Genomic DNA, 17,367 nt, shown 5'->3' on the forward strand with positions numbered 1-17,367 from the left:
ACGAAAGTTCAAAATTTACAAGATTTTGTTGTTCATGTTCCTATATCTGAACCTAGAATTCCTTTGCCTGAATTTTTCTCGGGGAATAGATCTTGCTTTCAAAATTTCAAAAATAATTGCAAGTTGTTTTTGTCCCTGAAATCTCGCTCTGCTGGAGATCCTGCTCAGCAGGTCAGGATTGTGATTTCCTTGCTCCGGGGCGACCCTCAGGATTGGGCTTTTGCATTGGCTCCAGGGGATCCTGCGTTGCTCAATGTGGATGCGTTTTTTCTGGCCTTGGGGTTGCTTTATGAGGAACCTCAGTTAGAGCTTCAGGCGGAAAAGGCCTTGATGTCCCTATCTCAGGGGCAAGACGAAGCTGAAATATACTGCCAGAAATTCCGTAAATGGGCTGTGCTTACTCAGTGGAATGAGTGCGCCCTGGCGGCGAATTTCAGAGAGGGTCTCTCTGATGCCATTAAGGATGTTATGGTGGGGTTCCCTGTGCCTGCGGGTCTGGATGAGTCCATGACAATGGCTATCCAGATCGATAGGCGTCTGCGGGAGCGCAAACCTGTGCACCATTTGGCGGTGTCTACTGAGAAGACGCCAGAGAATATGCAATGTGATAGAATTCTGTCCAGAAGTGAACGGCAGAATTTAAGACGAAAAAATGGGTTGTGCTTCTATTGCGGTGATTCAACTCATGTTATATCAGCATGCTCTAAGCGTACTAAGAAGCTTGATAAGTCTGTTTCAATTGGCACTTTACAGTCTAAGTTTATTCTATCTGTGACCCTGATTTGTTCTTTATCATCTATTACCGCGGATGCCTATGTCGACTCTGGCGCCGCTTTGAGTCTTATGGATTGGTCCTTTGCCAAACGCTGTGGGTATGATTTGGAGCCTCTTGAAACTCCTATACCCCTGAAGGGGATTGACTCCACCCCATTGGCTAGTAATAAACCACAATACTGGACACAAGTAACTATGCGGATTAATCCGGATCATCAGGAGATTATTCGCTTTCTTGTGCTGTATAACCTACATGATGTGTTGGTGCTTGGATTGCCATGGCTGCAATCTCATAACCCAGTCCTTGACTGGAAAGCTATGTCTGTGTTAAGCTGGGGATGTAAGGGGACGCATGGGGACGTACCTGTGGTTTCCATTTCATCATCTATTCCCTCTGAGATTCCTGAATTCTTGACTGAATATCGTGACGTTTTTGAAGAACCTAAGCTTGGTTCATTACCTCCGCACCGGGAGTGCGATTGTGCCATAGATTTGATTCCGGGTAGTAAATACCCTAAGGGTCGTTTATTTAATCTGTCTGTGCCTGAACATGCTGCTATGCGAGAATATATAAAGGAGTCCTTGGAAAAGGGACATATTCGTCCTTCGTCATCTCCCTTAGGAGCCGGTTTTTTCTTTGTGGCTAAGAAAGATGGCTCTTTGAGACCGTGTATTGATTATCGGCTTTTGAATAAAATCACGGTTAAATATCAATATCCGTTGCCACTGCTGACTGATTTGTTTGCTCGCATAAAGGGGGCCAAGTGGTTCTCTAAGATAGATCTCCGTGGGGCGTATAATTTGGTGCGAATTAAGCAGGGGGATGAGTGGAAGACCGCATTTAATACGCCCGAGGGCCACTTTGAGTATTTGGTGATGCTTTTGGCCATGAAGTGGGCTTTTGAGGAGTGGCGTCATTGGCTTGAGGGGGCTAGACATCAGGTGGTGGTATTGACTGACCACAAAAATCTAATTTATCTTGAGTCCGCCAGACGCCTGAATCCTAGACAGGCGCGCTGGTCGTTGTTTTTCTCTCGGTTTAATTTTGTGGTGTCCTACCTGCCGGGTTCTAAGAATGTTAAGGCGGATGCTGTTTCTAGGAGTTTTGAGCCTGACTCCCCTGGTAACTCTGAACCTACAGGTATCCTTAAGGATGGAGTGATATTGTCTGCCGTTTCTCCAGACCTGCGGCGGGCCTTGCAGGAGTTTCAGGCGGATAGACCTGATCGTTGCCCACCTGGTAGACTGTTTGTTCCTGATGATTGGACCAGTAAAGTCATTTCTGAGGTTCATTCTTCTGCGTTGACAGGTCATCCTGGAATCTTTGGTACCAGGGATTTGGTGGCAAGGTCCTTCTGGTGGCCTTCCCTGTCTCGAGATGTGCGAGGCTTTGTGCAGTCTTGTGACGTTTGTGCTCGGGCCAAGCCTTGTTGTTCTCGGGCTAGTGGATTGTTGTTGCCCTTGCCTATCCCGAAGAGGCCCTGGACGCACATCTCGATGGATTTTATTTCGGATCTTCCTGTTTCTCAGAAGATGTCTGTCATCTGGGTGGTGTGTGACCGTTTCTCTAAGATGGTCCATTTGGTTCCCCTGCCTAAGTTGCCTTCTTCTTCCGAGTTGGTTCCTCTGTTTTTTCAAAATGTGGTCCGTTTGCATGGTATTCCGGAGAATATCGTTTCTGACAGAGGAACCCAATTCGTGTCTAGATTTTGGCGAGCATTCTGTGCTAGGATGGGCATAGATTTGTCATTCTCGTCTGCTTTCCATCCTCAGACTAATGGCCAGACCGAGCGGACGAATCAGACCTTGGAGACATATTTGAGGTGTTTTGTGTCTGCAGATCAGGATGATTGGGTTGCTTTTTTGCCTTTAGCGGAGTTTGCCCTCAATAATCGGGCCAGCTCTGCCACCTTGGTGTCTCCTTTTTTCTGTAATTCGGGGTTTCATCCTCGATTTTCTTCTGGTCAGGTGGAATCTTCGGATTGTCCTGGAGTGGATGCTGTGGTGGAGAGGTTGCATCAGATTTGGGGGCAGGTAGTGGACAATTTGAAGTTGTCCCAGGAGAAGACTCAGCTTTTTGCCAACCGCCGGCGTCGGGTTGGTCCTCGGCTTTGTGTTGGGGACTTGGTGTGGTTGTCTTCTCGTTTTGTCCCTATGAGGGTTTCTTCTCCTAAGTTTAAGCCTCGGTTCATCGGCCCGTACAAGATATTGGAGATTCTTAACCCTGTGTCCTTCCGTTTGGACCTCCCTGCATCTTTTTCTATTCATAATGTTTTTCATCGGTCATTGTTGCGCAGGTATGAGGTACCGGTTGTGCCTTCCGTTGAGCCTCCTGCTCCGGTGTTGGTTGAGGGCGAGTTGGAGTACGTTGTGGAAAAAATCTTGGACTCCCGTGTTTCCAGACGGAAACTCCAGTATCTGGTCAAATGGAAGGGATACGGTCAGGAGGATAATTCTTGGGTGACTGCCTCTGATGTTCATGCCTCCGATCTGGTCCGTGCCTTTCATAGGGCTCATCCTGATCGCCCTGGTGGTTCTGGTGAGGGTTCGGTGCCCCCTCCTTGAGGGGGGGGTACTGTTGTGAAATTGGATTTTGGGCTCCCCCGGTGGCCACTGGTGGAATTGAACTGGTGTGCATCATCCCCTCTGTTCACCTGTTTCCATCAGGATGTGGGAGTCGCTATTTAACCTTGCTCCTCTGTCACTTCCATGCCGGTCAACATTGTAATCAGAAGCCTTTCTGTGCATGTTCCTGCTGCTAGACAACTCCCAGCTAAGTTGGACTTTTGTCCTCGTTTGTTTTTGCATTTTGTTCCAGTTCACAGCTGTAGTTTCGTTTCTGTGTCTGGAAAGCTCTTGTGATCTGAAATTGCCACTCTGATGTTATGAGTTAATACTAGAGTCTTAAAGTAATTTCAGGATGGTATTTTGATAGGGTTTTCAGCTGACCATGAAAGTGCCCTTTCTGTCTTCCTGCTATCTAGTAAGCGGACCTCAATTTTGCTAAACCTATTTTCATACTACGTTTGTCATTTCATCTAAAATCACCGCCAATATATGTGGGGGCCTCTGTCTGCCTACCGGGGAAATTTCTCTAGAGGTGAGCCAGGACTATATTTTCCTCTGCCAGGATTAGTTAGTCCTCCGGCCGGCGCTGGGCGTCTAGGGATAAAAAACGTAGGCTACGCTACCCGGCTACTGTTAGTTGTGCGGCAGGTTTAGTTCATGGTCAGTTTAGTTTCCATCCTTCCAAGAGCTAGTACTTATGTTTGCTGGGCTATGTTCTCTTGCCATTGAGAACCATAACAGTGGTGTCATTTAGAGTTCGTAGGTGTTGGCATAGTAACTGGGTCTGAGCTAATCAGCCAGATGGCAGTTGGCAGTTATTTTTAGAAATTGCCTCAGAAATCAGGCCCATTATAAATGTATGGGAAAATTTCCCTATTGAAATGCACTGAGTAATGAGGGGAAAACATTTTTCAAACGCCAATTGCGCCAAAACTACAAATCCGATCGACACGAAAAATACTTAGCACACCTCTTGGGGACACTGGCTTCGAAATGACACCTCACTGGAGTCTGTGAGTGAAGCGGTTCGGGCCGCATTACGTGCGGACTGAATAATAATAAGAAGAACTAGATGGGTATTTCCTGAAGGAACTACAGATAGTGCTTTGGAATGGTGCCCGGGCTGCCCCTGCAAGACTTTCACACTTGGGTGCCCCTCAGGCGGTCCGATTTGGTGGGTTGGGTCAATCTGGGTCTGATTTTGTGGGCGGGGTAAATCTAGGTCCGATTCGGTGGGCGGGGTCACTTTTGGTCCGATTCTGTGGGCGCGGTCACTCTGGGTCCGATTCGGTGGGTGGGGTAAATCTGGGTCTTTAGCCTTATTAGGGGCTGTTTGTGTATAGGGTTGTCACGTACTCCCTTTTTTAAATGGTTTTAAATGTTTGTGCTTTGCCTCATGTTTGTTTATTCTAAAATAAAGCTGTGTTCAATTTTGCTACATTCATGTGTGTGGTGATCCCCGTTTTTAAGACCTACTCTGCTTCTCTGCACTTTAGTATTGATCCTTCCATGGGTCTTGGTGTGAATCCCACTGACCGTGGTGCCCCAAATATCTATATAAGTAAATCAGAATACTTTATAACACCAGCATGAAAAATAATTTTAACATCCGAAATGTTGGCCTACTGAAATGTATGTTCAGTAAATGAACTCAATACTTGCTCAGGGATACTTTTGCATCAATTACTGCATCATTGCGGCGTGACATGGAGGGGATCAGCCTGTGGCACTGCTGAGGGGTTATGGAAGCCCAGGTTGCTTTGATAGCAGCCTTCAGCTCGTCTGCATTGTTGGGTCTGGTGTCTCATCTTCCTCTTGACAGGACCCCATAGAGAATCACACAGTGATATTGTTGTTTGTAAACCAGGTATTGGCACTTTTAGCAGTGTGGGCAGGTGCCAGGTCCTGCTGGAGAATGACATTTCCATCTCCAAAAAGCTTGTCAGCAGAGGGAAGCATGAAGTGCTCTAAGATTTTCTGGTAGTCGGCTGTGCTGACTTTGGCCTTGGTAAAACACAGTGGACCTACACCAGCAGATGACATGGCTGCCCAAACCATCACTGATTGTGGAAACTTCACACTAGACCTCCAGCAGCTTGGATTGTGGCCTCTCCACTTCCTCCAGACTCTGGGACCTTGATTTCCAAATGAAAAACAAAATTTACTTTAATCTGAAAACAACAGCTTGGACCACTGACAACATTCCAGTTCTATTTCTCCTTGGCCCTGGTAATACGTTTCTGGCGTTGTCTATTGTTCGAGTGGCTGACACAAGGAATGTGACACTTGTAGCCCATGGCCTGGATACGTCTATGAGTGGTGGCTCTTGAAGCAATGGCTCCAGCAGCAATCCACTCCTGAATCACTCCCAAATCTTTGAATGGCCTTTTCTTAACAATCCTTGCAAGGCTGCGGTTATCCCGGTTGCTTGTGCGCCTTTTTCTACCACAGTTTTTCATTCCACTCCACTTTCCATTAATATGCTTGGATACAGCACTCTGTGAACAGCCAGCTTCTTTAGCAATGACCTTTTGTGGCTTCCCCTCCTTGTGGAGTGTGTCAGTGACTGCCTTCTGGACATCTGTGAGGTCAGCAGTCTTCCCCATGATTGTGGAGCCTACTGAAACAGACTAAGGGACCTTTATAAACGCTTAGGAAGCCTTTGTAGGTGTTTTTGTTAATTCTAATTTACCGTACTGAGATAATGACTTTTGGGTTTTCATTGGCGGTAAGCAATAATCATCAACATTAACAGAAGTAAACACGTGAAATAGATCACTCTGTTGGAAATGACTCTATATAATATATGAGTTTCACTTTTTGTATTGACGAACTGAAATAAATTAACTATTTGATGATATTCTAATTTTGCGATTAGCACTTATAAGTGTTAGGGGCTTTATTTTCACTCTCTATAATGTGTCCTGCTGTCACTCTGTGTATTGTCTGTTATACTCCCTGCTCTCTTGGTTAGCAGCTACCTTGTCACTATTTCTCATATCATGTAGTCATTATTATTATTTGTACTTCTGGTTTAAAATATAAAGCGTTTTTATAATCATACTCATAGGGGGTTTCTTGCTCCTTCTGTGTGCTATGCTGAACATGATGTAAAGTATCGATATACCATAAATGTCAGTAATAATTAGGAAAGATATTAATCGGTTTTAAATGTTTATTTATTTAGATTAATTAAAAATAGCATGGAAGGATGAGGACATGTTCCTGGAGGAGCCTTCAACTTTTGCAGATGTTGATGCTGGTCAGGAGGCCACAGGTAGATGGTACATGTCCTTCCACACAGGTACAGCATTGATGGTGGACGTGCTGTAGTGTCTTCAGGGCGCTAGATGTGGGGGATTTCTGTCGTAGAGATGTTATAGCTGCCATGCTGACAAGGTGCAAAAATGCAGCTTTCTCTGACAGCGCGAGCAGCCCTGGATAATCCACGCCGGCAGGATGATATCATCCGGCGGAAGATAGAACCTATGAGAAAAGATGTAAAAGTAATGTAAAGAATGGGGCTCCATATCAGAGGGTACTACTGTGGTGTCACTGAGACAGAATGGTAGAGGAATCTTCTTCATAAAGAGGTGCAGGATCATTATCAGTCATCACACGCGTGACAATCATTGACGTCAGTCATCATACATGTGACAATCCCACCACTGACACCAGTCATCACACATGTGACAATCCCACCACTGACATCAGTCATTATACATGTGACAATCCCACCACTGACATCAGTCATCATACATGTGACAATCCCACCACTGACGTCAGTCATCACACATGTGACAATCCCACCACTGACGTCAGTTATCATACATGTGACAATCCCACCACTGACGTCAGTCATCACACATGTGACAATCCTACCACTGACGTCAGTCATCATACATGTGACAATCCCACCACTGACGTCAGTCATCATACATGTGACAATCCCATCACTGACAGATAACATCTGCTCCACATGAATTCTTCCCACTGATATCATACAACATGGGCCTTATTGCCACACTTACCTCGCCTTCTTTCCCCTTCTTCTACTTTCTCTGTTTTTTGTTGTTTTCTCAGTTTTAAAAATGATTTTCTATTTCTCTGAACTGGAGATTCTAATGAAAAGGCAGAAAAAATATTGATTATGAAGTCATAGAAGATTAGCTTTGTATCTTTATAGCGTTATGCAAACTGATTAATATGCAGCTTTTCTGTGTGCCGCCATGTGGTGTCTCCCAAAGGAACCATGTCCCCTTATTATCATTATCATTAGCAAGCCTCAGTGTTATTATATAATAAGTAGGATAAAACTAAAATGTAACTTTAGAGTGGACTCATCACCAGATCAAAGGTGTCTCAGATTCACTCTTACTTTTTGTCAGCGCTTCCCTGAGTATTCTGATATTTTTCTTGTTAAAATCCGCCACACGGGTGTAGAGATATGGGCCTTTTTATTTAGTGCTAACTTTTATGGTCTTTACAATGGGGGCGTGGCTCACAGCTTAATATTGCAGAGCAACCTGAAGACACGCCCCAGAGGATCCTGAGAGCACCGCCCTCTAGGTAAAGACCATAAAAAAGTCCATGACTCAAAACCAGAATACTCAGAGGAGCAACAGGAATAAAATAAGTATTGGAGCCTTCATGTGCTGATTCTCCTTATAATTTTGGATAATAGGCTATGATTGGACGGCCTATAAATCTGTACATACCTGACAATGAGGGCGAGGAGGACTCGCTGGTTTTAGCACTGAAACACTGATTGTCTCCATTAGTATTGGAAGAAGACAATTCTTTCTGCCTGTTTGGTAGAAGAAAGACAAGTAAATTACAAGTATAAACAATAAAAAAAATGGAAGAACAACTGTCTGAAAGCCAATTGGGACAACATGGAGGGGATACCCTGCTCACACCGCCTTCTACCAGCAAGAATGGAGTCTAACTAGCAATATTGGCCTGTAATGAGCTGGAAATGAATCGCTGGTCATAATGATCAGCTGTTACTGCAGAGTTACCAAAAGTCAGACCCACAAACATCAGCAATCACGGGGTGGTGGATGCTGGATTTAGATTTTTGTCTTGTATTTGGTTCTGAACATATATCAGAACTAAATCTCATAATAAAAATATTCTACTCACATGTCTGAGTGTTTCTTGCTGTTCTCTGGGGAAAGCCCTGGAGCTGACATTGGCTCTTCATTGTCTCCAATAGTTTTGGAAGGAGAAGATTCCTTCTGCCTTTTGGTAGAAGAAAGACAAGTAAATTGCAAATAAAATCAATACAAAAGGGAAGAACACCTGTCTGTAAGGTGAATTAGAACAACATGGAGGAGATACCCTTCTCAGGACCCCAACTAGTAATATTGGCCTGTAATGAGCTGAAATCGAATGGCTGGTTGAAATGATCAGCTCTTATTGCAGAGTTTACACAAGCTAGACCTATAGAGGTCAGCAATGAAGTTGTGGTGGATTCTGAATTTAGATTTGTTACTCGTGTCTTGTATTTGACTGTGTACATATGTCAGAACTAAATCTCATATTAATAATCTACTCACATGTCTGAGTGTTTCTTGCTGTTCTCTGAGGAAAGCCCTTGAGCTGACATAGGCTCTTCATTGTCTCCAATAGTTTTGGAAGGGGAAGATTCCTTCTGCCTTTTTGATAGAAGAAAGACAAGTAAATTACAAATAAAATCAATACAAAAGGGAAGAACACCTGTCTGTAAGGCCAATTTGGACAACATGGAGGAGATACCCTTCTCAGGACCCCAACTAGTAATATTGGCCTGTAAATATTGTAAGCTGACGAAATGACCAGCTCTTATTGCAGAGTTTACACAAGCCAGATATTTGTGTTACTTGTGTCTTGTATTTAGTTGTGTACATATATCAGAACTAAATTTCACAATAATAATCTACTCACATGTCTGAGTGGTTTTCATGGTTCTCTTTGGAACACTGTGGAGGTGAAGAAGGCTCTACATTGGTCATGATCCCGGTATTGGTGATATGTAGCTAAAACACACAGAGAAATATAAAATTGATATATTTTTTAGCTTTTCTCTGATTATATTTATTTGTTAGATATTTTATTGGCTACATACTTACTTTAGAAAACCTTTGATAAGATGATACAAAGTTTTTCATTTCTGGCCAGTCATTGTCCTCAGTTGTGTCCCCCTCATCTGAATTCATATGTTTTTGTCTGCTACGACCAACTACAAAGTACAAGTGTTATCAGAAACTATTAGCATAAGACCTAGTCAGACTGTCATCATGTTATCACTAATATTGATGTGAACTGATTTTCACATAAAATAAAAGACAGGACACACAGCAGTTTTTTGTAGATGACGTCTCATTTTACTTACTGATAAAGTAGCATGTGTCCTCATCTGACTTTAGATCAGGCACAAACATGGGTTTCTGACTTAGAAGTTTGTTGAAGTCCAAAACACGTAGAAATGGATGAACTTTGATCTCATTTGCTCCTTCTGGAAAAGCAAGACAAGAAAGAAATTGATACAGTCACTGTCAGAGAAACTGCTCCGTATCTGTACAGTTTATGTTAGCATGAACTGAAGAGGTAACAGAGCCAACATGAAGGAAATGTACTGAAAGTCATAGCATGAAGAATGGAGATTGGACATGTAGGTAGAATACAGAACCTCAGTGCTGAACCTCATGGACACGACCATTTGTCTGGTTACAGAAGTGTAATAAGTCATAATACTATTATAATATTACCTGTCCCAAGTCTATATGCTGGATTCTTCCGAAGTAGCTCAGTGATCAGGCGACGAGCATAGGGTGGAGCAGAGTAGTTATGATGTTTCCAAATTATGTCATCTGTTATATAAAAAGCAAAGATTACAGGAAATAAAATTTCTTCATTTATTTTCATTTAAAAAATTCCTTATTAAAGCTAGAAACTAAACCACAGAACCAATGAAGCCAAATAACACTCAGATTATTTTACTTACCCTCAAGGACACTGCGTACTATCTCTCTTTTGGAAGCCCCTCGAAATGGTGTAATTGCAAAGAAAAAATTATACAGGATGATCCCTACTGACCACCAGTCAACAGGCCTTCCATAGCCTTTCCCTAGGATAACTTCTGGGGCCATGTATTTAGGGGTGCCAAAAGCCTGGAAACCAACAGAAGAATGAGATGATGATCAATAAACATTATTGCGACAAATAACATGAATGTTAACGTTTTATAGAGAAATTATCAGAGAAAGAGATGAGATCTGTAAAGTACAAGATCTTGTCAGTAAAGCCGACCTCGCCATCAAGGAACTCGTGGGTGATGTCCTTAGTTGGGGCCTTGTAGATGTCTGATGTCGGTCTCATGAGGCCGAGTTTTGAAAGCCCAAAATCGGTGACCTTAATATGTCCTGTTGATGTTATCAGGATACTGTGAAAGAAAAGATGGTGTCAGCCCCAAGTAATAACCCATAGACTGTATAACAAACTCTTCCCCTTTATTTTACTACAGGGGGCACTTACTTGTCAGGCTTCAGGTCTCTGTGCACCACACCAAAGCTGTGCAGATATTCCACAGCAAGAATGGTTTCAGCAATGTACAGTCGTGCCAAGGGGAGGGGTAAAGGACCCCTGTGATTTATAAGACTGCCACAGTCTCCTCCTGTGGGAGAAAGCAAATATGACAGGTTAGGGTTTGTTACAGTGTAAATTACACATGATGAGGGTGAATGGGAGATAAGCAGAGACATTGGGACAGGATGGCCTATATAGAGATATACTGTGTGATGTAGAGCGTATACTGTATACTACACAGTGACCCTATACAAAGAGACCACGCCGGGTCTCATCTACAAGCCTCTCATTTACTTCTCTGTGAAGTTCTCATCTATAAAAACTGTTTGAGACAGATCTTCCTTTTCTCCATAGTGGAAGCTGCTGCCGTGCTCAGTGATGACATACAGGGAGACTTCCAGAGAGATCAATGGTTTTTCAGGCTTCTTAGTAACAAATAACGCGTAGTAAATGCAGAGTGGACATGTAACCATCCATGTGGGCACATTATGGGCATATATAGATGCTAGGATTCAGCAGACGTGGGCTGGATATAGATACTATGGAAGTTTCCTACCTGGTACATACTCCATGACCATACACAGATGAAGTTTGGTAGGAAAGGAGCAGAACATGGAGGCCACAAAGGGACAATCCGCAAATGTTGAGATGTCCCTCTCCAGAAAGACCAATTCAAGCATCTTTATATTTTTCAGGTTCTCCTTGTCAATTTTCTTCACAGCACATATCTGGTCTGTGTCTTTATGGCGAACTAAGTGGACGGCCCTGGAAAGGAAGAAAATCCATGATTTATTATGAATTCTTACTAACTGTCTGTAGACCTCATTAAGTGATCACCTGTACTAATGATTAATACTAGATGTTCAGCCATCACTAGAAATCCAGAAATACATAAAATAATACTCCATAAATGATCACTTATGGGGGTCCTCATCCACACAGCATCCTAACTGACCTGGATAGTGACAGACAGATGTGGACAGTGATGTGGACTCATCATTTCTCTATGGGAACATTGCACGGGCAGGACGCAGAGACAGAGGCATTGTTATAAGGAGCCCTGAGAAATAAATATTATACCAAAGTAAAGCTCACCCAAAGGCTCCACTGCTGATCAGTTTGATGGGTTTATAGTCGCTCTTACAAGGATTTCTCTCCGGGTTCAATGATCCGATCAAGTCCTAAAAAGGAATAAAAAATGACTTTAGGACATAGAAACTGCAGGAAGATATAAGCACCACTGGTCACCCCAAAGGGGTAACTAACATGAAGAGATCCAAACTAACGTTAAATTAAGGCTTTTATTGGAAAACTTTCATAAAATGCATAGAATGCCCGAGCACCCTAACATAAGGTGGAGGCTAAGTGCAATACATCATAAGATTATATCAATTGCAAGGTAGTGGTATCACAATAACAAATTCCTTTCAGTACATCTTAGCTGCCCAAGCATGCTCCTAATACACAAACTGTGTCAATGTACATAATCAGATACTATAATAATATCTACCTGCAAAGATAGCACAGCGGTCCACCTCACCCCAACGCACGTTTCGCACCAGGCTTCTTCCGGGGGCGCCTTGCAATTGATATAATCTTATGATGTATTGCACTTAGCCTCCACCTTATGTTAGGGTGCTTGGGCATTCTATGCATTTTATGAAAGTTTTCCAATAAAAGCCTTAATTTAATGTTAGTTTAGATCTCTTCATGTTAGTTACCCCTTTGGGGTGACCAGTGGTTCTTACATTGTATTTGGAAGTGCCAGCTTTATCTGTTTTGGACGTTGGTAATCAAGGAAGATATAAGCTCAAGATGCAGGAATGTCTCCTTCTATATCACGTCCCCGCTGATTACACTGCAGCAGAAGTAGGGACGTGATACAAGCCGGACCCTCCACAGACCCTATTATAGGAGATACCCCCTATACACATGAATCATTACTGCCGGGGGGGGATAAGCAGGGCCGGCGTCAGCACCCGGGCAAGTGCCGGGGCCCTGAACAGGCAGGGGGCCCACTCGCCGTCGGGACACTGGTGCGCTAGTGCCGGCCCCCGCGAGTGGACCCCCGCCTGCTTCAGGCCACGGCACTAAGTTGCGATACTTACCTCCCCCATTTCCAGTGCTGCAGCGTCTTCCATCCTCTGACTGTGACGTTCAGGTCAGAGGGCGCGATGACATCACCAGTGCGCGCCCTCTGCCTGAGCAGTCGCAGTACAGAGAGCAGGAAGACATCGATGGTGAGGAGTCCAGAGCAGAGCAGCGTCAAGCAACGAGAGGTGAGTATTTCATTATTTTTTATTTTTTTTTTATATTTGGAGTAATATATGGGGACCATCAGAAGGGGCTCATATATGGAGCATTATATGGGGCTAATTCTATATGGAGTATCTTATGGGGCCAATAATATAGGGAGCATATTATGAAGCCAATTCTATAGGGAGCATTATATGGGGCCAATTTAATATGGAGCAGTATGTGGGGCCAATATATGAAGCATCTTATAGGACTAATTATATATGGAGCATTTTATATGGCCAATTATATATGGAGCATTATATGGAGCCCATTATACATGGAGCATCTTATGGGGACAATTATTTTTGGAGCATTATATGGGACCCATTCTGTAAGGAGTATTATATGGGGCCCATTCTGTATTGAGCAATATATGGGACTCAGTATACTGTATGGGGTCGATCATATACTGTATGGAGCATTATATGAGGCCCATTATATATGGAGCAATAGATGGGGCCCATCATATACTGTATGGAGAATTATATGTGGCTCACTATACTGTATGGAGCATTATATGGGGTCAATTCCGTATGGAGCAACATATGCGGCTCATTCTGTATGGAGTACTCTGTGGTGCCCATTATACTGTATGGAGCATTCTATGAGGCTCATTATTATGTATGGAGCATAATATTGGGCTCATTATTCTGTTTGGAGCAATATATGGGGCTCATTATTCTGTATAGAGGACTATGTGGTGACAATTATACTGTATGGAGCACTATATGGGGCCATTATACTGTATGGGGCAATATATGGGGCTCATTATTCTGTTTGGAGCAATATATGGGGCTCATTATTCTGTATAGAGGATTATACTGTCTGGTTTCTGAGCTAATGTAGAATGCACAATAGATATCACTCATGTAATGTAAGAAGTACAGTATGTGAAATCTTTGGCATTGTACTATTCCTATATTTCTCTGCCGTATCCGTGCATTCTGAATTGTGGTATGTGTTAAAGGGGCCCACTGGGACTCTTTCGCCAGGGCCCATGAAAACCTGGAGCCGGCACTGGGGATAAGGGGCATCACACAGGGAAGGCAGGAATAATAATGTCATCATCACACATAATAGGTCCGATCTACATGGCGAACAGAGATATCCCATTATCATATGAGGTATAATATGGGACGTGTAATTCACACCCCGTCCTCTGATGATACAGACGTCCCTCTGATACTTACACTGACAGATTCGTGGCTGATCTCTGGTGTCTCACATATTCCACTATCAGCATTTGCCAGCAGAGTTATTTCTAAAGTAATGATAAAATAATGAAGAGACGTCATCATGTATTAGTCTATATCAGAACTTAATAACCAAAAGAAAAGAAAGCAGAAAAACAAATATAAAAATGTAACAAGTTTTATTTGATTAGTTAGAATAATTCATGATAAAAGTATAACAACAGAATGTAAGACGTAGAGAACGCTTCCCCACCTTTTCATACCAAGAACGGGTCATCAAAATCACATCAAAACATATTCATAATCGTATTTATACAAGTTTGTGTCTTTCTAGAATTTAGAAGACACAGGAACAATCTATAGGCCTCAAAATAAACAAGACAAATAAGAGAAATGTGTTCTGTCTGGGAGGAAGGAGAGCAAGACTCCGACACGTGTTTCGCATAGGCTTCTTCCAAGGAGTATTGAAGAAGTTTTGTGTAGGCTTCTTCCAGGGGATATTGAAGAAGGTCCACTTTGTCGTCATTAAGTGGATGTGGAAGACTCCTACAGGAAATGCGAGTCTTGATCCTCACACTTCCAGACAATGCAGGTTTCTCTTATTTATTTGTGTATTTTGAGACACACAGATTGATATTGCTTAGGATCTAATTGAATCCCGAACGATGACATGATTGGGGACCTGTGAGCCTCTTTGTACATTTGGGAGCTGAGAAGACCACAGAGGAGAGAAGCAGAATTACGTGAGCCCCCTCGTAGTCTATAAGGGGTTCAGGAGCCGTCACCGGCCTCATACAGAGGATGAAGAATAAATCCACATATTCTCTGCTCTTCTCTATAACTTAATATTTGTATGTAAAATATGATCGGCTTACCTTCTGTCAGATCAGAGTTTAGCCCCGACTCACTGGTATCGGGGTCAGCAATATTTAGGTTTTGCCCCTCTTTGGAGTCACCGTCTGATGTTTCCTGATGGATGAAATATATACAATTAATATAACATTTCTCAAACACTAAATTACCGTATAAATAAAGCAGGAAGGACTAAACCTGGATTTATTTGATAATTTCAGTATAGGACGGACTATTCACGGCCGCTCTCCCCAGTAAATCCACATTAATATAACGGATTTGTATCTACAACTGTTCTCTAATAACTTCTATCAGAACTGCAGCATTTACCAGGAGGAAGATTGTGATGATCGAGCGAGAAAGAGGTAGAAATACAAACTCTGCACCGCTGAGTACAGGCTGTCATCACAGAGGATGGAGCCGCAGAGACAGGCTGCCATAAAGTATCCTGTGTCTGACCGGTGCGGACAGGGAGGCCTCTACCATCATAAATCTGAGCTCCTGCTATATGACTGGTGATCTGGAGAAGATCAGACAACAAGGACATGAGATGTAGAAGGTGATGGATCCTTACCAGGCGCTCCAGTTCGTGGGCCAGATACTCCAGTACAAGCAGGACATTTTGGGCCAGTTGTTTAAAAAAGGCCAATTCTCCACTTTGGGATTTTTCTTCAGCCTATAGAGATGGGAAAAAACAAGAAATGAAAATCATGAGAAAAAGTTCAGAATGGAGGAGGCCATTTATGTCACCATGTTTCTCTACAAGTGCTACATCACAGCTGGCGAGGGAACCAGTCACCTGTAAACCTTTACATCTCCACGTCCTCCCTCCATACTCAACGTATGGAAATAAGACACATGGCTGGAATTTTTCCCCCTTGTTTCAATACAATGTATGGTAAATAGGATGGAGCCATTGAAAGCTGCAATTCAGCCCGCAATAAACAAGTCCTTGTCAATGGAGAGATAATAAAGTTATGGCTATTGAAAGAAAGTGAGCGAAATAATTCTGTGGTCCATAAAGGATTAACCCATCCAATTTCCCCTCCCCCAGCGTCCACAACCTTCCCAACTCTAATTCGATGAACCCTTTAGACCCCCCTATGCCTTGTCCTGTAGCCTGTGCGCCCTATTTACGCTCCTCGGATATTCTATCTGAGTATTTGGTGCAGGATAAACTTATATTCCATTATTATTATTGTGAAATGATTTGTGCAGATCGTCTGCTACTTGCCTGTTGTACTAATGTCCAGATGTTTTGTTGTAAATGCTCAAGATATTCTTGGCTTATTCGACCTTGTTGGTATTTGGTCAGGCAGTCTCTCATTAGCTCCATAACCAGCCGGTAAGTGAAGCTGAGGACGCCATTGGGCAGTGGTAGCACAATGTCAGGGGCATAGGTGGTAAGAATGCCCTGGAGTAGTGCTAACACCTGAAGTCTGTCTGGAGGAATCCCAGACATTTCAAGCAAATCAAAGCGCAGTTAGTAAATGACTAGCTATGTAGCTTATCACACCAACAGCAATGACACCGGAATGTCAAAGTGACAACAGCAGGGAAAACACCGGGATAAGAAGTGATGGTTAATTGTGATGTCATAACGGAATCTCGTGTTCTTTTCTTAAAGCGGCATCTTCCCATCTTACCTTATAAGGAAGTTGGTTGCAACCCTTAAAGGGGCAACAATCTAAGCGGAGCATCAGTACCAGAAGCAGGCATGGAGGAAAGCGCTATGGGGGCTCTACTCTTCTGATCAGTGAGGGGATTTTTATATTGGAAGATAAATTATTTTATATCTGTTATACACAGTAAAAATTATAGCATTTTGTATCAATTAGAAAGTCAGATTCCGGTGATAAAAGAAGTATCTTTACTGTGGTAACACCTTCATCCAGCCCTGGCATATGAAGCACACAGGCCCATGTTGCTCTCCCTCACCCACTTCCAAAGATGGGGGGTCTCTATTACAAATATGACCCTGCAGACCATTGGAGAAAATCAAAAGGTACTACTAACAAGAATATCAATATATGAGGGTGGCCATAAAGGTCTCTTTAAAATATTAATAATGCCCCCTTGGGCCTCCTTATAATATTAATAGTGCCCCTTGGGG

General features: G+C 43.0%; 2 protein-coding genes across 2 annotated transcripts in view; one reads left to right on the top strand and one right to left on the bottom strand.

Moving 5' to 3' along the window:
• CSRP1 (cysteine and glycine rich protein 1) overlaps positions 1–17,367 on the top strand; it is a 178,309-nt gene that overhangs the window by 130,195 nt on the left and 30,747 nt on the right. The gene's annotated exons all lie outside the window — the stretch shown is intronic.
• Positions 6,504–17,010, bottom strand: LOC143815782 (microtubule-associated serine/threonine-protein kinase 4-like). The gene is made up of 18 exons (XM_077295379.1): positions 16,489–17,010; positions 15,829–15,930; positions 15,278–15,371; positions 14,400–14,470; positions 12,007–12,092; positions 11,468–11,676; positions 10,861–10,999; positions 10,636–10,768; positions 10,331–10,496; positions 10,095–10,196; positions 9,719–9,841; positions 9,456–9,565; positions 9,271–9,362; positions 8,904–9,002; positions 8,488–8,586; positions 8,061–8,149; positions 7,374–7,463; positions 6,504–6,828 (listed from the first exon to the last, which is right to left on the bottom strand). Exons 1-18 carry the CDS (start codon positions 16,714–16,716, stop codon positions 6,689–6,691), a joined length of 2,172 nt encoding a protein of 723 aa, XP_077151494.1. The 5' UTR covers positions 16,717–17,010; the 3' UTR covers positions 6,504–6,688.

Source organism: Ranitomeya variabilis, chromosome 3 (assembly GCF_051348905.1).
Source record: "Ranitomeya variabilis isolate aRanVar5 chromosome 3, aRanVar5.hap1, whole genome shotgun sequence".
NCBI classification, from domain to species: domain Eukaryota; kingdom Metazoa; phylum Chordata; class Amphibia; order Anura; family Dendrobatidae; genus Ranitomeya; species Ranitomeya variabilis.

Excerpts from the sequence above, each read along its gene's own strand:
- LOC143815782 (XM_077295379.1), bottom strand. The coding sequence starts at position 16,716 with ATGTCTGGGATTCCTCCAGACAGACTTCAGGTGTTAGCACTACTCCAG. Across the intron at positions 10,197-10,330 it reads AGTACGCAGTGTCCTTGAGG|ATGACATAATTTGGAAACAT; the intron begins GTAAGTAAAATA and ends TTTATATAACAG. Across the intron at positions 9,003-9,270 it reads CATGAAAACCACTCAGACAT|GCAGAAGGAATCTTCCCCTT; the intron begins GTGAGTAGATTA and ends TCTATCAAAAAG.